General features: G+C 39.4%; 1 protein-coding gene across 14 annotated transcripts in view; it reads left to right on the forward strand.

Annotated features, from left to right (window-relative positions):
* NRXN3 (neurexin 3) overlaps nucleotides 1-20949 on the forward strand; it is a 1810124-nt gene that overhangs the window by 1737240 nt on the left and 51935 nt on the right. For all 14 annotated transcript variants that reach the window (XM_070797936.1, XM_070797932.1, XM_070797934.1 and 11 more), the window contains one exon: nucleotides 12348-12426. In XM_070797936.1, coding sequence (XP_070654037.1) covers nucleotides 12348-12426 — 79 coding nt within the window. The remainder of the gene's footprint in view (nucleotides 1-12347; nucleotides 12427-20949) is intronic.

Here is a 20949-nt window from a genome sequence, read left to right on the forward strand (position 1 = left end):
TCTACCCCCCAGACCTGTTGGACATTCACGTGTGTTGCACACTCTTTGGTGTAAATGGCCTACCACTGACAAGATAAAGACAAGGTTATGTTTGGTCCCCAGCATTTGGCTGTTGCCTCATTCCTTTCTCTTCCACTCAGCTGGCACGCCTAGTTCATCGTAAGACTGAAAACGGAGAGCCACTGCTACTTGCTCTGGACTGAATGGCTATGTTACGTCTTTTTTCAGACTTGCTGACCGAAATCTAGGAATGACCTTGTTCTGTGACTCCTTGCTATCCTTTAATGTTAGGGCTTATTAAGTCTTCTAAGCTGTGCTCTCAACCTGCAAGGAAGGGCCATGTCTCCTGTGTTCGGTGATAAGGTTAAGCAACGAAAAAGAGGGCCAAGAGGAAGATGAGTTCACAAAGAAATATGACTTTACTTTTCCTTGTTTTTTCCCCCAAACTCATTCCTTCTTCCTGAACTGTGGAGCAAGAAAGAATAAACATGGGTAAATGACTCATACCATCAAAACACAGTGATGCTTTGCAGAATCCAGACTATTCATAATTTCAACATCCATTGATTGATGCCTATGTCACTGTGGGTCATATTAATATTTGGCCTTGGTCCCTCACCCTCTAAAAACAAATGCTTGATTTTGGTATTATCATTAGGATAAAGACCTCAGCTTAGAAATTAATCTCCAACTCAAAAAAAAAAAAAAAAAGAGAGAGAGAGAAAGACGAGGGAACAAGAAGGTGAGCAAGCAGGAAACATAGGTTAGGTCATTGGAAAGTGAAAGTCTCTCAGTCGTGTCTGACTCTTTGCAGCCTCATGGACTGGAGCCCCTCAGGCTCTTCTGTCCATGGAATTCTCCAGGCAAGAATACTGGTGTGGGTAGCCATTCTCTTCTCCAGGGGATCTCCCCAACCCAAGGATCAAACCCAGGTCTCCTGCATTGCAGGCGGATTCTTTACCATCTGAGCCACCAGGGAAGCCCTAGGTCTTTGGAGCTTGAGCTCCAGCTGTTGGCATTCCTTTGTCATGGTTAGACCCTCCATACTCCAAACAAGGTTTGTGGTGAAAGCCGGAAGAGTTTACAGAGGAACGCAGCCAAGCCTTTCTGATTAGCAGTCCTGGAGAGGGCTGCACCAATAAGAAAAGCATCCATTAAAGCCAGACCTTTGTGTGCACATAATCAATAGGCTCTTGATCTAGATTCCTGAAGATGTGTCTGGTTGGGTAGCTGTGGTTTTTTTGGGAGTTTTTTTTTTTTTCCCCCTGCCTTCTAAATAATATGTAATTTCTCTGGGCCAAGAAATAAATTGAAAGGATTTAGAGGGATTTGCTTATCAGTGGAACACCACGTAGCATTACATTCCTCCTGCTTTGGGGAAGGTACATTGAAGTTTGGTTAATCTTCTGTGGTTCAATACTCCTCTTGCCTCTGTCAGGCTGCCTTGAACAACAGATAGATTAATCCCCCTTTACCCACTCTCCTCTCCCTCCTCCCTCTCCTCTCCCTTGATCCACCCTTTTTTTTTGAGCAGATGGAAGAAAAATCTTCCATCTGAAAGAAAAAAAAAAAAGATATTGCATCATATTTATTTATATAATCCTACAGGACTTCAAGGATAGAAATAAAGGATGCCAATCTTTGGCACAAAGTTTGGCTGAGCTTAGCTTGGTTTTTTTATACTGTTAATTAAATCTTGAGTCTACAAAGGGATTTCCTTAAAGGTTAATTCATTAGAACAATTTATTATAAATCATGTCATTCTTTATTCTGCTCCAGTATATGTGTGGAGTAGGGGGGCAGGGGTGGAAGGAGCAATGTGGAGGCTATTGCCAGTGGGCAGAGTTTAGAGGGAAGCTGGTGATACCTTGGCTTGGATTCCTGTACAGTCTACCATCTTTAATGATAATGAATAATAAATATTTTGTAGTAAATGCCATTGATGAGCCTCATATTCATTTCAAGCTTTGTATTACAGTTGATGGTTTAGCGTCACTCAGTGCGTTCTCGTTGGGCCTGGCTCCAGTCCTGGCAGTCTGTAAACTCCACGAGGACAGAGACTGGCTCAGCCTAGCCCCTCAGCACAGTGACTGACGCATGATAGGCTGTTGTCGACATTTGTTGAGGGAAGACTGATTGAATGAGTAATTACATACATCTATAAAATCATATATCCAGAAAAATGAGGGGTTTCTTGGTTTGTTGCTTGCTTTTATTTTTTATATTCAGTTTTCTGACAGAGCTTAGTTTTAATTAACTAATTTGGTCATGCTGAATGCAATGTCTGTAGCCCAGGTCAATTCTCTTAAAACCTTCTCATTCTAAGGAAATATGAGCCAAGTAAAATATGTGTGTAGTCGTATCTTACTTGGCAAGGGGCTATCTCCAGATAGAAGAAAGTAATGTCTTGAAAAACCACAATGACATGAACTCCAGAAAACTTTTTAAAAATTCAGTGTTGCTCCCTGTTATATGTAAAATGGATAACCAACAAGGACCTATTGTATAGCACAGAGAACTCTGCTCAAGGTTATGTGCCAGCCTGGATGGTAGGGAGGTTTGGGGGAGAGTGGATACCTGTGTGTGTATCCCTGAGTCCCTTTGCTGTTCGCCTGAAACTGTCACAACACTGTTAAGCAGCTATATCCCAAGACAAAATAAAAAAATTAAAGTTTGAAAAAAATAAAACTCAGTGTGGTTCCAATAAAGATACCTACACAGAGGTGGGGCTCAAGGGTTATTCAGAAAGTGTCCTCTCCAGGCTGAACTTTGACCTTTTGTTTTTGTTTTTCTGAACCTGCCTCATGACATGCCCCTGTCTTTTACACTTGAGTATGACAAGTTCAAATGATTTATTTCATTTTCTCATCATGGTATTGGTTGCTTCTTTTGAAGATGACTATAAAGAGGATGTTAAGAATAAAGTGAGGATATAAGGACTTCTCTGGTGGTCCAGTGGTTGAGACTTTGCCTTCCAATGCAGAGGGTGTGTGTTTGATCCCTGTTCAGGGAAATAAGATCCCACATGCCTCCTGGCCAAAAAACCAAAACATTAAACAGAAGCAATATTGTAACCTATTCAACAAAGACTTCACAAATGGGCCACATCAAAAAACTCTTTAAAAAATAAAGTGAGGTAGAGATAATCATGCCCATACAATCTTACCATGCTTTAAGGACTGTTTTAGGACTGGGTTTGAACTGAAGGAAGTGGTGGGGTTGATGGTGAAGAAGAGAGGGATGAGATAATCACTTCTAACAAATTTGCCCAACTTGCAGGGTTTCACCTTTGGTGCAGTCTAAAACTCATCCAGTAGTTTGTGTGTGTAATGGGGAGGGGGATCTACTAGCAGTGCTCAAAGGTTGAACTATGCAGTGGCAACGGTTTGATGAAAAATAGCTTAGTAAATACATTTAAATTGAGGTGGTCAAACTTTTCAAATATCATTAAAGATTACTGATTGATCTAGAGTTCTTATTTAATTAAAAGTATCCCAGACATTCTTTTTTTTTTTTAAATATAGTGAGACCTTCTGTCATATGAGATACTGAACTCCAGCTCCATCTCAGAGTGGAAGTATGGAGACAAGAAAACTAAAACACCAAGCATTGGAAGGAATTTAATTCTTTTTAGCATGAAGCAGCTGCAGAGATGTATGGCTGTTTTCTGTGGGACTTCAGAATATTTATGGGCCTTTCTCTTTTCCTTTTTCACTGGAAGAAAAGCGATCATCATTCTTGAGTGCGTTATTTATAATTTCATAAAGCTGTTCTGTGGCAGGACTTATTTTATCTTGCATTTAATCTCGGTCAAATAACCGTGCTTCCAAGGAGCTGGGTTGAAGAAAATGATTATCTCCACCCCCCTCCCCCTAAAATGATTAGCTTATTCTTAGTAAAAGATAAAGGGCTAAAGGCTGGAATTTTGAAATCACACATAGGTACCTGGGCAGTAAGGAGGGAGAGGAGTGAAACTCTCTTAAACTGTTCAGACCATGGCAGCAGATATTTTTCTCAGTGCCAAATAATGAATAACAATGAAGAATGGTGTGGAACCATCCCTATACTGAGATGAGGTAGGGCCTTTCAGAGTAAATAATTAGAAACAGGTGATTATAGAAACAATAACTCATTGGTGGAAAATGAGAAGCCAGGCTTGTGAAACTGAGGGAATTGAAAGTAAATATACCTATAAATATACTTGGGTGGACAGAGTTTTGAGCTTTTTTCTGTCCCAGTTTATTCTAAGGTAATTTCAATAAACATTGGTAGGGGGTAAAAAAAAGAATATAAATGCAATAAAAAATCTTTCAGGAAAGGAATAAAGAGGGCTCCTGCCAGAGAGATATTTTATTGAAAGTTATTATAATACCTATCTTTAGTTTTATGAGTCCTAATACAAAACCAAGTACTTTCAACATGTGGATTAAAAATATGAAATACATATTTTAAAACTGGGTAGTGTGAATTATTATTTTTAATATAGGACTTAAGCTAATATATTGAGACAGAAGTATATTTTCCTCCCCTTGAGAAGGTGAGTAAAGGTCTTTCATCTGCATAGTGGCTGGGGTGGGGATGGTGCAGTCAGACTCAGGCCTGTGTTCTGAAACCACGTGTATCCACTCCCTAAGGAAATGTGACGGATGACACCGGTGAGGTGTGGGGAAGGGAAGAAGGAGAGGCGTCCGGGAGGGCAGGATATTAAATTCACGCTTATTATCCAAGTTTGCAAGAACAGCGCGATAACTCAGGGAGCTGTCATCCTGTCATCCTGGGACGCCTCTTCACTCTAGTCGTCCTGTACTACTCGCGGGTATACAAATAAACTGTGCTTTTTCATATCTCTGAGCCTTTGCAAAGACTGTCGATTTCACCTAGGATGCCCTTCTCCTCTTCAAAGCTCTCAGCTTTCCCCTGCTTCGCTGCTGCCTGTCCCCCAGGGCTCATTTCCACATCCTCCTTGGCCTAGGAGCTCTCTCTCTTCCCCTGTGATTTGCTCCCTTAGTACCTGCTGCTGCCTCTTGTCAAAGCATCCAGTTTGCTCTGTCAGTTTTGCCCGTTTAGCAGACAGGCTCTTCAGAGACTTGAGAATTCCCAGGGCAAAAAAACTGCTTTGTCTATTGCTTTATCCCTACTGCTACAAGGCTTGACACATAGGTGGTCAATAGATATTTATTAAATGGCATGAATATTAATAAATGATACAGTAATAAAATGATACTGCTAATATATACTGCATTAATGTATTATATATAATATAGCAATAAAATATATTAATCAGGTATTAATGAAGGAATGAGTGAATGAATGGAAAAGCACCTTGATGATATAGTTACCTGAAGGTGGATCTAATCACTCAGCCACTGAAAAACTGATGATATAGTTATCGCTGAAGGTGGATCTAATCACTCAGCCACTGAAAAACTGACTGGGGACTGTTTATGGATCTTCTAGTCTTCCTTGAAGTAAGTCAGATAAGGAAACATTATCTGACTTACAGATAATGTTGATATTTGACATATAGGAACCCCAGTATGTAAACACTTTAAGCTTCAGTTCAGTTCAGTTCAGTTGCTCAGTTGTGTCCGACTCTTTGTGACCCCATGAATCGCAGCACACCAGGCCTCCCTGTCCATCACCAACTCCCGGAGTTTACTCAGACTCACGTCCATCGAGTCAGTGATGCCATCCAGCCATCTCATCCTCTGTCGTTCCCTTCTCCTCCTGCCCCCAATCCCTCCCAGCATCAGAGTCTTTTCCAGTGAGTCAACTCTTCGCATGAGGTGGCTAAAGTACTGGAGTTTCAGCTTTAGCATCATTCCTTCCAAAGAAATCCCAGGGCTGATCTCCTTCAGAATGGACTGGATGGATCTCCTTGCAGTCCAAAGGACTCTCAAGAGTCTTCTCCAACACCACAGTTCAAACGCATCAATTCTTCGGGGCTCAGCCTTCTTCACAGTCCAACTCTCACATCCATACATGACCACTGGAAAAACCATAGCCTTGACTACACGGACCTTTGTTGGCAAAGTAATGTCTCTGCTTTTCAGTATACTATCTAGGTTGGCCATAACTTTTCTTCCAAGGAGTAAGTGTCTTTTAATTTCATGGCTGCAGTCACCATCTGCAGTGATTAGCCATTGGGAATTATGAGAGTTTTAGACAATCATTGTGAGGAGAAAAAATGTTAAGATGACACGCAAGGCACCCTGATGAACATTTCTCACACAAGGACACAAATATAGAAAGTTCCTAAGGCAACACTGCTATTTGAGAAGTGTGGCTGGTGGGCAGTTAGAAATAGCAGATGTCTTTAAAATATCTCTACCCTTGGTTATTATGAGTACTGAAGATTAATATGTGTTAACTGCTTAGCACAAAGCCTGAATATAGCAAGTGTTTAAGTAGTAAATTAATAGGCCTGATTTTAGAGAGTTCAAATATCTTTTTCCTCTCAAGAGTACTAACTGCTCTTCTTTCTAAGGAATTATGAATATTAATGAAAAATGACTATGATTGTAAGAAAACAGATACACTCACCAACACACACTCTCTCTCTCTCTCTCTCGCAAACACACACACACATACACACAGCCTAGGGCTACTACATTTTATTTAAGGAAAAAAGTCCATAGTTCCATTCTAAATGCCTGTGATAGGTGTGTCCAGAGTCTGTGTAATATTGCAGTAGTCAAACGTACTCCACCACCCATGGGAACCAATAGTTAAAGAAATGTGCCTTTTCTTCCAAGGGTAAGAGTCAGACCCTGCATTCGCTTATAACTGAGGAAAGGCACAGAGAAGAAATATTAAAAGCTCCTAAAAGCCTTGGGTTTTCTGAGAGTAATTTTGAATCAAATAGACATTACTTTAGGATGTGATCCTGAGTGTATATCCAAAAGCCTTGGTTTGTCATTTTTGCTGTTTTTTTCAGGTAGCAGACACAGAAGTTTTTTTTTTTCTTTAATCCCTAGATATAGTGATCTTAATCCTGCCTTTTGCAAATCAAAGCTTGCTGCCCCTGGCAGAGGGGCATGGTGTTCTGTGGCAGGCATGGCTGTATCCAATGCCAGGTTCTCCAGATAAACATTGTTTTCTACAATGGGCAAGGAGGGGGTTGCGATATTTGTAATTGCTCTGGGGATTTCAGTGGCTGTGGCCATAAATGGTGATGGTGAAGTTTGAGAGACAGAAAGGAAAGGGTCGAATTCATATAAGACCCTTGCAGAATGTCTGGACCTACAGCCCTTGGAAACTGACTTCATCTTCCAGTAAACTTTTAAGCTCTCTTGGCATGCTCTTCAGTATATTTTTCTTGATCACTCCTCATGGCTGATCCAACCAGAAATGGTGTTTGTATCACTAGTGGAGGTCAGGAATTATCAACAAGGAAGAGCAGTTCTAATGGGGGATAAATCAGTAAAGATAGAATGCAAAGGCAGATAGCGAATCTATGTAAATTAGGAGTAGGGACCAGTTTCCATGTCCCTGTTGATTGACTGGTTGATTGAGTTAGCTAGTTTTAATGTTTACTGAGCATGTACCATATGCCAGCAACAGAGTCTCACTTTTAACATTACTTTTACATCACATGCCCAGGTGATGACAAAAGGCTCTATTCATCCCAGTTTAGAGATGAAAGTAACTGAGGTCTGAAGAGGGGAAGTAACTGGCTCTCCCAGCTCACAGACTGTATGTTTAGGAGCTGGGATTTGCCAACTATACTGTCTAGAGGCAGGCCCACTCTTCACGGCCTGTCGTCTCCAGTTCTTAGACACCATGCATAGGAGCTTCTGGCAAAATGTGCTTCTGTTGTCTGGGAGGAACATTGTTCTCATCCATACACATATTAAAAAAAAGAAAAAAATCTCTGGGAAGAGGGGCATGGCCAGTTCACTTCACTGAAAGAAGAGGAGTGAGGATATGGGTGAGTATAGATGTGGGGCCTGCCCTGGGGGTTAGGGGCCCATTGTGCACACAGAAATGGAGGTAGTGATGGAGAAGGGGAATAGGGGCTGGGGACAGTGTCACTTAAACCACAGCGGGGAGAATTTTTGTAGTGTTGGAGGAGGCTGTGGGCCTGTTTAAGTGCTGTGAGCCCTTGGCAGGTCACAAGCCATTTCCATATTTAAGAGGAAGCCAAGAGCAAAGTGAGGAAATTGTCTTCAACTGCAGAGCCTAGTACTTATCTTAAAAACCAAACGAAAACAAAAAAACAACTTTGCATTGTTTTTTTGGCTGATAAAAATTCAGTTAGTTTTTACAATGTTAAAGATTCCCCTAATATGTTAACACCTTTTTGGTTTCTCTTGAAGTTTTGCATTCTTTTCATACATTTGCTCAGTGGCCTTTTTAAACTTTATTACCTGACCTTCAATTCTTAAGGTGAACTTGCTAGATTTTCATTAACTCAGCAGTTTTCATTCATTTCCAGTGACCAAAGCTAGTTAAGCCCTATATGGGCCATTCTGTAAGGTTCTTATAATCAAGTCACCAACAATTAATTTCCAATTGATTACATGTTAGAAATGTGTTATCAATCTTAAGGAGATTTTTAGGCCATTCCCCCTCAAGTGCTCTTTTCCATAAAATCTTAATATCAGGTATACTGCTGCTGCTGCTAAGTCACTGCAGTCATGTCTGACTCTGTGTGACCCCATAGATGGCAGCCCACCAGGCTCCCCCGTCCCTGGGGTTCTCCAGGCAAGAACACTGGAGTGGGGTGCCATTTCCTTCTCCAATGCATGAAAGTGAAAGTGAAGTTGCTCAGTCGTGTCCGACTCTTAGCGACCCCATGGACTGCAGCCTACCAGGCTCCTCCATCCATGGGATTTTCCAGGCAAGAGTACTGGAGTGGGGTGCCATTGCCTTTTCCAAAGCATGAAAGTGAAAAGTGAAAGTGAAGTCACTTAGTCATGTCTGACTCTTCGCGACCCCATGGACTGCAGCCTAGCAGGCTCCTCCATCCATGGGATTTTCCAGGCAACAGTACTGGAGTGGGGTGCCATTGCCTTCTCCTATCAGGTATACAGTATATTTGTTTAAGAACTGTGGCCCTTGGCAGGTCACAAGCCATTTCCATATTTAAGATCTTCCCCCTTTTGCCCACAACAATTATTGCTGAGTGGTGTCATCCCCATGGAAAATGCATGCCTTAGAACTATCAATGATTATGTTATCATTGTTGTTTAGTTGCTCAGCCATGTTTGACTCTGTGGCCCCGTGGACGGCAGCACGTCAGGCTTCCCTGTCCTTCACTGTCTCCCAGAGTTTGCTCAGATGCATGTCCATTGAGTCTGTGCTTGCTATCTAACCATCTCATCTTCTGTCATCCCCTTCTCCTTTTGCCTTTAATCTTTCCCAGCATCAGGGTCTTTTTCCAATACGTTGGCTCTTCACATCAGATGGCCAAAGTACTGGAACTTCAGCTTTAGCATCAGTCCTTCCAATGAATATTCAGAGTTGATTTCCTTTAGCACTGACTGGTTTGATCTCCTTGCAGTCCCAGGGGCTCTCAAGAGTCTTCTCCAACATCACAGTTCAAAAGCAGCAGTTCTCTGGAGCTCAACCTTCTTTATGGTCCAGTTCACATCCATACGTGACTACTGGAAAAACCATAGCTGTGACTGTACTTTGCCAGCAAAGTGATATTTCTGCTTTTTAATACACTGTCTGGGTTTGTCATAGCTTTGCTTCCAAGGAGCAACTGTCTTTCAAGTTCACGACTGCAGTTACTGTCCACAGTGAATTTGGAGCCCAAGAAAATAAAATCTGTCACTGTTTCTACTTTTTCCCCTTCTATTTGCCGTGAAGTGATGGGACTGGATGCCATGTTCTTCTTTTTTTGAATGTTGAATTTTGAACCAACTATTTCACTTTCATTCTTATCAAGAGTCTCTTTAGTTCCTCTTTGCTTTCTGCCATTAGAATGGTATCATCTGCATGTCTGAGGTTGTTGATATTCCTCCTGGCAATCTGGTTCAAAACTGGTAAATGGGCCTGTCAAGATGGTATATTGTCACCCTGCTTCTTTGACTTATATGCAGGGTACATCATGCGAAATGCCAGGCTGGATGAATCACAAGCTGGAATCAGGATTGCTGGGAGAAATGTGGCCTTTCCCCTATATTTAACCTTTGCATCTGCACAGCTAATATTTATTCTCTTACCACCTCCCTTCCCTAAATGATGGGAAATGGACCTGTACTGGCCCTATCACAGCCAGAAACTCCAGAAGAGTGAGCTTATGATCTCTGACACAAATAGTGATGCTCCAGGATACAAATGCCAGCGTCAGTTGCTGGAAGTGAAATGTACATGTCACTAGTGTCTTGAAAATTGAAAATAAAAATAGAATGTTTGAAAAATAGTTTTCTATTAACTTTAAGGAGGAGAGCAGGGGTTGAAGTATCTCCTTGACAAGTGTAGAATAAAGATCAAGAACGTGGTTTAAGGCACCTCTCTGCCGCTGTCAATTAAGCGAAATCAATTACCTAATGTGGTTTTTCTACTGTGCTTTGCTGTGTTCAGCGATTCTACGCCTCTTATGTCTATTTCAAGAAGGACATTGTCTGGAAACACTAAGCTTATGGGTTGTCATGCGTATTCATTTTCTAGGGCTGCCATAACAAAGGACCACAGACAGAGCGGCTTAAACAAGGGGGATTTATTTTCTCACAGCTCTAGAAGCTGGCATTCTGAAGTCAAGCTGTCAGGGGTCCAGTTTCTCCTGAGGCCTCTCCCCTGGCTTATAGATGGCTGTCTTTCCCCTGTGCCTTCCCATGGTCTCCTCTGTGTGTGTGTGTGTGTGTGTGTGTGTGTGTGTGTGTGTGTGAGACAATCACTTCTTTTTGCAAGGAGAGCAGTCATGTTGGATTTACTTACCCAAATGACCTCCTTTTAACTTCATGACCTCTTTAAAGACCCCATCTCCAAATACCAGTCACATTCTGAGGTACAAGGGGGTTAGAACTTCAATATACGAATTTGGGAGAGGACACAGTTCGGTCCATAGCATCCTGTAAGAAGGGGACGCAAGAAGCCTACAGGAGCTACAAATGCCACTTTTAAATAAGATGCACGTGTTCAGACCTTCACTATGTGTTTTACCAGCTGTGAGTCTTTTAGCAACTCACTTAACCTCTCTGAACTTCAGTTCTCTTTAAAAGTATAATAATCATCCCTGTCCCGAAGGATCAGTGTGAGAATTGTGTCTCATTAATTAGTAATAACTATAACTAGTAAGCCTGTATATGTGTCTAGCAGAGCATCTGAGTGGTAATTGCTTTTCCTCTTGAATATGGATTGAGACTTCAGTGCCTTGGGAATAATAAGACTAGCAAGTCAGTTAATACTATGAACATCAGGAAGTAGAAAGCAATGAGCATTCATTGAACAACTGCTGTGTTTTGAATACTCATGCACAAAGTAGGGCAAAAGTTTGGTTTTTAGACGAGAGCTGTAGATTAATGATTGATGGGTTGATTTAAAGAGTATTTATCGTGCATGTAGGATATACCAGGTACAGAAAGCAGTCTTCTTATTTACTGTCTAGCAAGGGCCCTTCTCACTGACCATGCCCACAGTCCTTTATATTTCTTGCAGCAGCAGATTCCCTGTCTTTGGGTAATTTCTTCAGGATTCAATAGAAAAAAAAAAAAAATGTCTCAAATTGAATTACCACTGTTACAATCAGAAATTTTGTGCTCTCTTCAGATACAGCCTTACCTGTGTCCAGAGGCTGTCTTGTAGTGTCTGTCTGCTGGTCCACATTACTAATTCAGCTAATTGCAGCAATTACATGAAGAAATCGCTGATGGCGAGAGAAGTCATTATGCTATCCCCGAACAGACTGCCTTCCGCGGCGTTCATTAATTACGCCAGCCTATGGATTGGTGACCACCAAATCATACACTTGAGACTGCACACCATATGCACTGAAACTCTCTCCACGCTGCCGAGCGTTTCTGTGCTGGCTTGCTCTCTTGCCACCACCTGCAATAGCCCTTCTCCTGCCCTTCTGATTCTCAAAATTGAAATTAAAGTCAGGATAGAGTCAGGCTGCAAATGTGATCTACAGGGATGGGATAGGCTTGAGCCTCCTGGAACCACCTTGGGTTACTCAGCTTCCCATGAGACCCACCCAGAGTGTCTGGACCCAGAGCCATCCACAGCTACACAGGAGTTAAAATTCTCTACCCTACAGCATGCCCTCTTTAGAGAAGAGAGACAGTAATGGTGATGGAGGCAGGACACAATGATGAGTCTTCGGTGCTTTTGTTCATTGGTTTCCTTATCTCTCTCTCTCTGCCCCCATCTCATTATTTTTTCTTTGACACGCACAGCCAACATCAGATGACCTTGTTTCATCTGCTGAATGTTCAAGCGATGACGAAGACTTCGTTGAATGCGAGCCGAGTACAGGTAGGTTAGGTCAGTCTTGTTTTGCTTGCTTTATTTTTTCATTTGCAAAAAACAATACATACATATATGTGAATATACATGTGTTTTATATATATTATAGTGTGTTAGTGTGTGTATTTCCTATATCTATATATGTATGCAAATACATATATAAATATCACTGTGCGGTCGAAAGCATCAAATCCCATGGAAGGAGCCATAAGACCCCGGGGAAATTTAAAGTCAGTTCCTTGACTAGCTAAAAAAAACTCAATAGGACTTAACAGTGAGCAGTTAGACACCCAGATTAACCGCCAGAAGAAACAGAAAATATGTAGCAGCCAGTGGAATCTATGAAATTGACAGGGGGTGAGGGCATGAAGACTTCTATATTGGATTGACATCAAAAACAACAAAAAAGCAAAAACATAAAGCCAAAGTGGAGCCACAAAAGTCATTTAATCCTCATGAACTATTCTAACTCTTAAGTGGCAAACAAAACCAAACCAAAACCAAACAACCAAAAAACATTTTTTTTTCCATGGGATTTCAACAGCAGTTAACATGGTATTATATTTATACTAATTTTGTTCATTGTGTGTTTAGAGAATTTGTGCAGCAGTATAGCATAGTAAACACAAAATTAGTACAGAACCATGCCATGTCAACGGCTGTGATGCTTCAAAATGTATCTACTGTGCTGAAGTTGAGAGGACTTTGGCAATTAGCAGCTTCAATGTGTTCCCCATTTGCACCCAGATACATTTCAATGTTATATGGTCTTTCTTTATAGTGAGCTATATACGATATAATGTCCAGTAGGCAACTGCAGTCCCTAATTATTTCCTATCAACTTTCCCAAGTCGTCTGTTTTGAGACTTGCTATAAGTTAAAAATTTACATTTATATATATAATAGAGAACAGATATCATCGAATTTCTGTGTATGTTTGATAGCATTTCAAAGCTGGAGTTGGGTTAGGATCTTATTTCTTCAAAGGCTAAGAGAAATAAATAGAATTTTCTAGTTGATTGTTCGGGTTACTTTATTTTCATTTTCCTTTTCTTTAAAAGAAAAGGAGAGCCGTTAAACATTTTTTTTGTTGTTGTTTGTTAATTCTAGAGAAATTTAAGATTCATGAAAAAATATGAGTATAACAAAAGTAAAATCTTTCATTTGTTATCCTAAAATGATTTACAGATTTTGTAGAAGACTGACTGCTTGGTGTCTTGCAAGTGGCTTTGGATACAGGAAGTTCTCTGGGTTTCTGTTCTTAGCATAGGGACAAAGCAGTGATATGTCGGGCCTTGTCTTTCTGGAGTGTGTTCCATTTCTTTGGAAGCTCAGTTGTGTGGGAGGAAAGTAAGTGTGACCTGGTTAGTCAGATTTTTTTTCAGACTTTGAGTCATAATATGGTATTAAGTGAAGTTTTAACTATAAAGGGAGGATTCTTCCAGTCCATACCAGAACAGATTTTCATTCATTCATTTAATAAATATTGCTGAGCCCTCAGGCAGGATACAGTGCATCTCCAGATTTGAATCCTTCCTGTTCTAAGGGTTTTCACAAATGAACTGTTGGAAAATATAATATAGAGCTTTACTATCTAAACTACCTCTCCCGCAGAATTCAGTTCAACAAATATTTTTTGAGGGTCCTTGGTGTATGCCAGGTATGTGTAAGATATTAAGAATTTAGCTATGAATATGGCATGATCTCCAAGACGTATGTTAAATTAATTGATTGGGGCCAATAATTTAAGATACTTAGACTTTAATTTGGATTCCCTATTTACCCTTTATCTGGTTTTCTTGCTTTCATAGCAGTGATATCTATATATATACAACAATGTTTATCAGATCTTTAGATGATAAAATCTAGACTTGATCATTCTGAATCATCACGCCTGTCTTCCCTACTACCTCCACACCCGAACATACACACACACAACAGACATCTCCATAGCAACATCCATCAGAAGACAGAGGGCTTTTCTAGATCTCTGATTCATGAGATCTGCAGCTCCCCAGGTTGTGAGTATAATTTGGTTACCATTTGGTATCGAACATAAACAGGCCAAAACCTGAAAAGCCCCAGACTAAGTCCGTTTTCTTTTTTAGTGGCTATGCAGGTGTTTCATCTGATTCAAAAGCAGAGGACAGAAATTCAATACCAGCATTTCTTGAGTGATATAATTACACGGGGCAGGTAGCGGAATAAAAACAATTTTTAAAACAATTTGTTGTGTTCTGCAAGGGAGGATGGGAGGGAATATATAAATAAAGCAGGCAACAGAGAGCCCATCCCAAAGGAGTTAACATACCAGCTAAGAGACTGGTATTAATATCCTTTGCCCAGGATTATTTAACTGATCACAGTTGAAGAATGAATGTTTCTTCTTTCTAAATTTAACTCCATAAAGTATTCCTGGTAAGGGATTCAGATGCACAGGGGAAAAGTCAGAGGCATATTTAATGCAAGAAGGAGATAGATATTCCTGTTGATGCAGAGGCTTTGCCTTGGGGGCCTGATTAATACTGATGAAGATTACATGCATAGAGCTATCAAGTTCTTTTTAGCATTGTATGAGAAATATCTCTATAGCCTTCAGATTTTCCAGAAATAATGAAGATTAAAAATCAGAAGCATTCAAGCCAGTTGTTTCCATGGCTAGATTTTGCACTGCCTGAAGAGAAGTCTTCTGGTGCCCATGCAACAGTAGATAATGCTGACTTTTACATAACTTTGAAGTAAATTGCTAGCCCTGAGATTCTATGCGAATACTGCGATTAAAATTCTAGTTTTGAACCTTCTAATTCACTACCTCAGTTTCTAAAATTTTATTCTCTTCTAGACCTGATGTTTACTGTAAATACACTAACTTTGGCTAATCTTGTATCATACTTGAAATTGCCTTATCTTCTCTGTGTTAGCAAATTTATAATTTTCTAGGCTCTCTCAGTTATAAGGCATTTCACTTCTGCAAGTTCTTTCCTGATTAATTTAGGTCCATTAGATGCTCTTGCTTTTCATAAATTTGGGCAGTCTAGTATATGTTATATTCAACAACTTTTGTTTTCATGTGGGCATCAAATTTTAAATGAAATGATTTTTCCTATTTAATTTTATTTAAAACAAAATGGACTTTATTGCTGCTGGTTTTGAGCCAGATGTAAGCGAATGACTTCTATACTGACAACCCACTTTGGCATTTAGGGATCACCCTGGTTTGGTGTAGCTTAGTCATATCATGTTTAGGGACCACTTACAGTTTTTTAGCTTGGCCGATGAGTCTAGAAACCTCGTAAATCCATTAGATCTCAAGTTTTCTCTGTATGTGTTTGCTGGAACATACGTAATAAGTTTTTTAAAAAGGCTAAATCACGAGAGAAAGGCACAGAGTGAAATCTCAATTACTATTTGCTGACTGGATTTATATGATTCTCAAAATACCTCATAACCTTAAATTAAAATTGGACATTTTTCATACCTCTCTCTTCATCTCCCTTTAAACAACTAAATGAAACCTGTTGAATTATTTAAAATATATGATTTCATACAAGTAAGTATCACCCTAACAAAATCCACATTTCTTTAGCAAAAACAATTCTCTACTACATCCCTTCTTTTGCTGAGAATTAGACCATTTTATAGTGAGTTGCAGGGAAAATTTCATTTTCTGAACATTTGCTTTGAGAACCCAGAATTGAAATTGTGAACTATAAAATCATAATGAGTCCATCTGTAGCAATAAAAATATTCAGAAGAATATTTGAATAGCTATCTAAGTACCTAAAGTTGAGGATCAGGATTTTATCTTTCCTAATGTGTAAACAGTAATTGTGTCCCCTCCAAAAGAAGTATTTAATAGTTCAGATTTGTGTCTTTGCATATAAATGCCTCTCCTCCCAACTATACTTCTATTGATATTAAATTGTGCAGTAAATGCATATTTCATTGTTGATTACCTCTTTGTAATCAACAACAACAGCAACAACAACAAAATAAACAAGCTGGAGAGGATTCAAATAACTATGAATTCAAATAGCTAGGAAATAGGATTCTCTCACAGAGAAGGCGATGGCAGCCCGCTCCAGTACTCTTGCCCAGAAAATCCCATGGACGGAGGAGCCTGGTGGGCTGCAGTCCATGGGGTCGCAGAGAGTCGGACACAACTGAGCCACTTCACTTTCACTTTTCATTTTCATGCATTGGAGAAGAAAAAAATGGCGACCCACTCCAGTGTTCTTTCCTGGAGAATCCCAGGGACGGGGGAGCCTGGTGGGCTGCCGTCTATGGGGTCACACAGAGTTGGACACGACTGAAGCGACTTAGCAGCAGCAGCAGCTGCATGTGATTGTGGAAGTCAAATAAAAATTAAGATCTTTAGTAAGATTGCCTCCATGATCTAAAATATGGGAATGGATTCTAAAATTCAAAGTGATGGAATTCACTTTTCATTCCTTCTCTCTCCCTCTCCCAACTTCTATGCCTAGTGTCTCCATCTTTAGGAAAAAAATAAAAAACCATCAAAATGAATGCATTGTCAGATTGGCTTTTGCATAATTAAAAACTACCAATTGTCTGAATTTTGTGTTTTATGATCTTAAGATTGGAAAAATCCTGGGAGCAGGGTTTATAGAGCAGAGGAAAAAAAAATAAAAAGAAATGCCTTTTACACCTGAGCAGTGGGTATGGCAGTAATTAACAACTATATTGATTCATCCAGCCATTATCCAGGGATACATGTTTCTAGTTGTCAATTAGCCAGGTTTCTTGCCTCCACTGATCTTAAATGTCCTTTGATCACATCTCAAGAGACCAGCACTTCCACCAGAGGGCAAACAGTAACAGGAAGTGAAGATCAAACACATTCATCCATCAATAGGACTGTACTAAACAACTTCCATAATGGTGGGATTGAGGGAGATGTTTAAACTAATGACAATAATCTGAGATCACAAAATAGTTACTACTCCCAGAGTGATTCTCAGATGTATTTTTACTCCTCAATCTACAATCCTCACATTTGTATTCGGTGTTATGGCTGCTTTGTTCCTCTTTGTTAGTCACACTATAATATCCAACTCATTATAGGGAAATTTAAATTTGGTGAAACACCAAGAATTTACCCATATTTATGTTCTCCAGGTGGAACTGGGTTCTTAGTCTTTATCAGTTTGAGGTGCATCAGTAAAAGTATTTATAATATGAAAATCTGGCACTGAATTGTTAAAAGCTCACCAAATCGTTAGTTTTTATTCGCTGGGACGTTGTGGAAAGTGCAACTGAAGTGTTAAGACAGTAATAGTTTTCTAATAAAGGATAGGAAGAAAGAGAGCATTATTTTTCAGAATTCATAGAGGAAAAATAATAAATGTGCTGATTATCAACCTTAACTAGGATGTTGGTAATCTTCAGGGTTTACAGAAATGCATTTTGTCATTAGTGGCTCTAGCAAGCTCCAAGAGTTATCAACTTGTACATTTTTATTACAAAGAAATTGATTTTTATTTAATTTTAGATTTTTCCATATGGAAACTCATGATTGGTAAATAGAATATGTTGCTATTCAGTGCATGGTAGAATAGTAAATGCCTAAATAAAATGCCATTAAGCTTCCCTGGTGGCTCAGTGGTAAAGAATCTGCCTTCCAGTGCGAGAGACAGGGATTCGAGCCCTTATCCAGGAAGATCCCACTTGTTGTAGAGTAACTCAGCCTGTGCACCACAGCTATTAAGACTGTGCTCTAGAGCCCGGGAGCTGTAACTCCTCAGCCCACGTGTTGCAGCTACTGAAGCCCGCATGCCCTGGAGCCCACGCTTCTAAACAAGAGACACCACCACAATGAGAAGCCTGCACACCACACCTAGAGAGAAACCCCCACTCACCCAAGTAGAGAAAAAGCCCGTGCAGTGATGAAGACTCAGCACAGCCAAAGATAAATAAATATAAATAAAGTTATAGTTTTAAAATGCTGTAGGAATGTCTGAGTATCACAGTGCCCAGAATTCACCTTGAATTTTAGGGTCTGCTTAAAAATATTTTGAATAAAGGTAAAATAGAAGTAATCTTAGAAATGCTTTAGCTTTGGGAAGAGGAATATAAATAGATGTAAATTTCATTAAGGAATCATTATTGACTGTGGACATGTGTTAGATCTGAGCTATAATACATGTCCAATGTACATAAAGCAAGCAACTATTCACATATGTAGACCTAGTCTAAGTCCTGCCAGTTTTTAAATAGATTACATTCATGGGTGTATAGCATTCTTAATTTAATGGGATAGTTTCTGTCTTTATTCATTAACTCACTTAGTGATAATTTGTATTACTTTTTTATAACCCATCTCCATCATGCTGCTGCTACTGCTGCTAAGTCGCTTCAGTTGTGTCCAACTCTGTGCGACCCCATAGACGGCAGCCCACCAGGCACCCCCCTCCCTAGGATTCTCCAGGCAAGAACACTGGAGTGGGCTGCCATTTCCTTCAGTGAAAGTGAAGTTGCTCAGTCCTGTCCGACTCTTCGTGACCCCATGGACTGCAGCCTACCAAGCTCCTCTGTCCATGGGATTTTCCAGGCAAGAGTACTGGAGTGGGGTGCCATTACCTTCTCCACAACTCCATCCTAGCCCAATCTAATTTTTAAGCAATATGTGGCCTTTAAATCCCTAATGGTAAAATGCTTTGAAAATTAGAACAAGAATAAAAATATAAGTATAGAAAAATCTACTAATTGGCAATTAGGCACTTGATAGTACAGGAATGGTGTACATAAAATGTGTTCATGGATTTGTCATTATCATAGATTTTATAACCAAAACAAATAAATCTAATAACAAAAACGATTCAAATGAAAACAAAATTCTGTTTATCTCCATTACCCAAGATTTTTTGGTGATGTTGAAAAGGAAAAGAGATCAATAATATCAACATGTAACTTTCCATTTGATAGTTTAATAAATCACTTATTTATGCGATAATCTTTAGTGACTACTATGTATAGACAGGAGAGTAAATACCAGGAAAACAAAACAGGAGACCCTTTCCAGGAGTTCATAGTCTATTAGGGAAGTCAGATACAAAACTAAGAGGAATAAAAGGAAAGGAGGGGTAAAAAGAAAAGAAACAATGTAGACAATGAATGGAAATGCCTGGAATGTTATCAGTACTGGAAGCAGAGGTCTCTAATTCCGCACTTAGCATACCCACCCAAGGTCAGGCAGGAAAAATCACACAGCATGTCAACTTGCGAAGCACCATTTAACCCCAAAGAGCTTGCTTCTACACCTTAAGTTGGGGGCACAGAATTTCTGACTCATTATGATTGAAAAATTAGTGCTGAACATATACAGTATTACCTAGAGCTTCTTAGGTAATAGGCAAAGGATGGGCAGGTTGAAAGAATTTTAAGCCAGACTCATGAGAACTTCCTGATTTCAAATGCCAATGCAAGTAGTTGATAAGGAGTGAGCTTAATGCAATCATTAAGCAAGTCCCCCCTCCCTGAGAAAACGATTAAATAAAGAGGGATTGGGTTTTAAAAAGAGAGATTTTTAATGGGTTTTCTTTGATTCTTTGTGTTCTCTGTTTTTTCTCCCATAAGCCCCAGTACACATACTGTGTATACATATATATATATATTTATGTATGCGTGTATACTAAATATGTAGCCTATCATTCCTTATATATGTAGACACAGTATGTTGTATTAGACTAATGGAAACAGAGATTAACAACAGCCCCTGCCATCACCCATGTGTTTACACAGAAATTCACAGCATCATTCTTACATCTGCCAACATAGACACGCATGATACTGTTTTAACTTGGCAAAAAAGCATGTTAATTTTTTTTAGGTTTTTGTTTTCTTCTTTATCATAATTATAATGATGATTCCATAATTCAATTATCTTTGGGAGGGGTGGAGAGAAAAAAATTATACAGATATATCTATCCATATATGCACACCCCTGTGTATATATATAAATAGATATATACTTTGTATATATTTGAAGAACATTTTCTGTTGTTTCACTTCATCTTGTGCCGCATGAATTTTTGGTGGTTCAATTTATTTTGTTTTGATTCATATTTAGTATTTTGGTCATTATGGCTATTTTTAATTCATTGCTATACTTTAATGAGTCATTATTCTTTCAATACTGAGAGCTATATAGATATACAAATCAACAAAGGCAACAAAATCTTTTCTTGCCATCCTAATCTCGAATTTTTCCCCCTTCAGTGTCTCCCTCCAGTATTTATGCTCAAAACAAAACAAACCCCAATGAAATCCAAGAAAGTTGTGTATAAAAGAATGAAACATTTTGTTTTCCTCTTCTTTCTACTATATATATATATATATATTTTATTTTAATGTTCTTCCTTCCTCCTTTTTATTTTTCCTTATATCTGCACAGGCCACTTGCCTTTACTCTCCCCTTTATGACCATGCATTTTATTGAAAAAAGGACAAGTGAGTCAGAAAAAGATAATAATAATAAAACATCCCTCTCCACAAATTTCAGATGGCATAAAA

Source organism: Bos indicus, chromosome 10, assembly GCF_029378745.1.
Source record: "Bos indicus isolate NIAB-ARS_2022 breed Sahiwal x Tharparkar chromosome 10, NIAB-ARS_B.indTharparkar_mat_pri_1.0, whole genome shotgun sequence".
NCBI classification, from domain to species: domain Eukaryota; kingdom Metazoa; phylum Chordata; class Mammalia; order Artiodactyla; family Bovidae; genus Bos; species Bos indicus.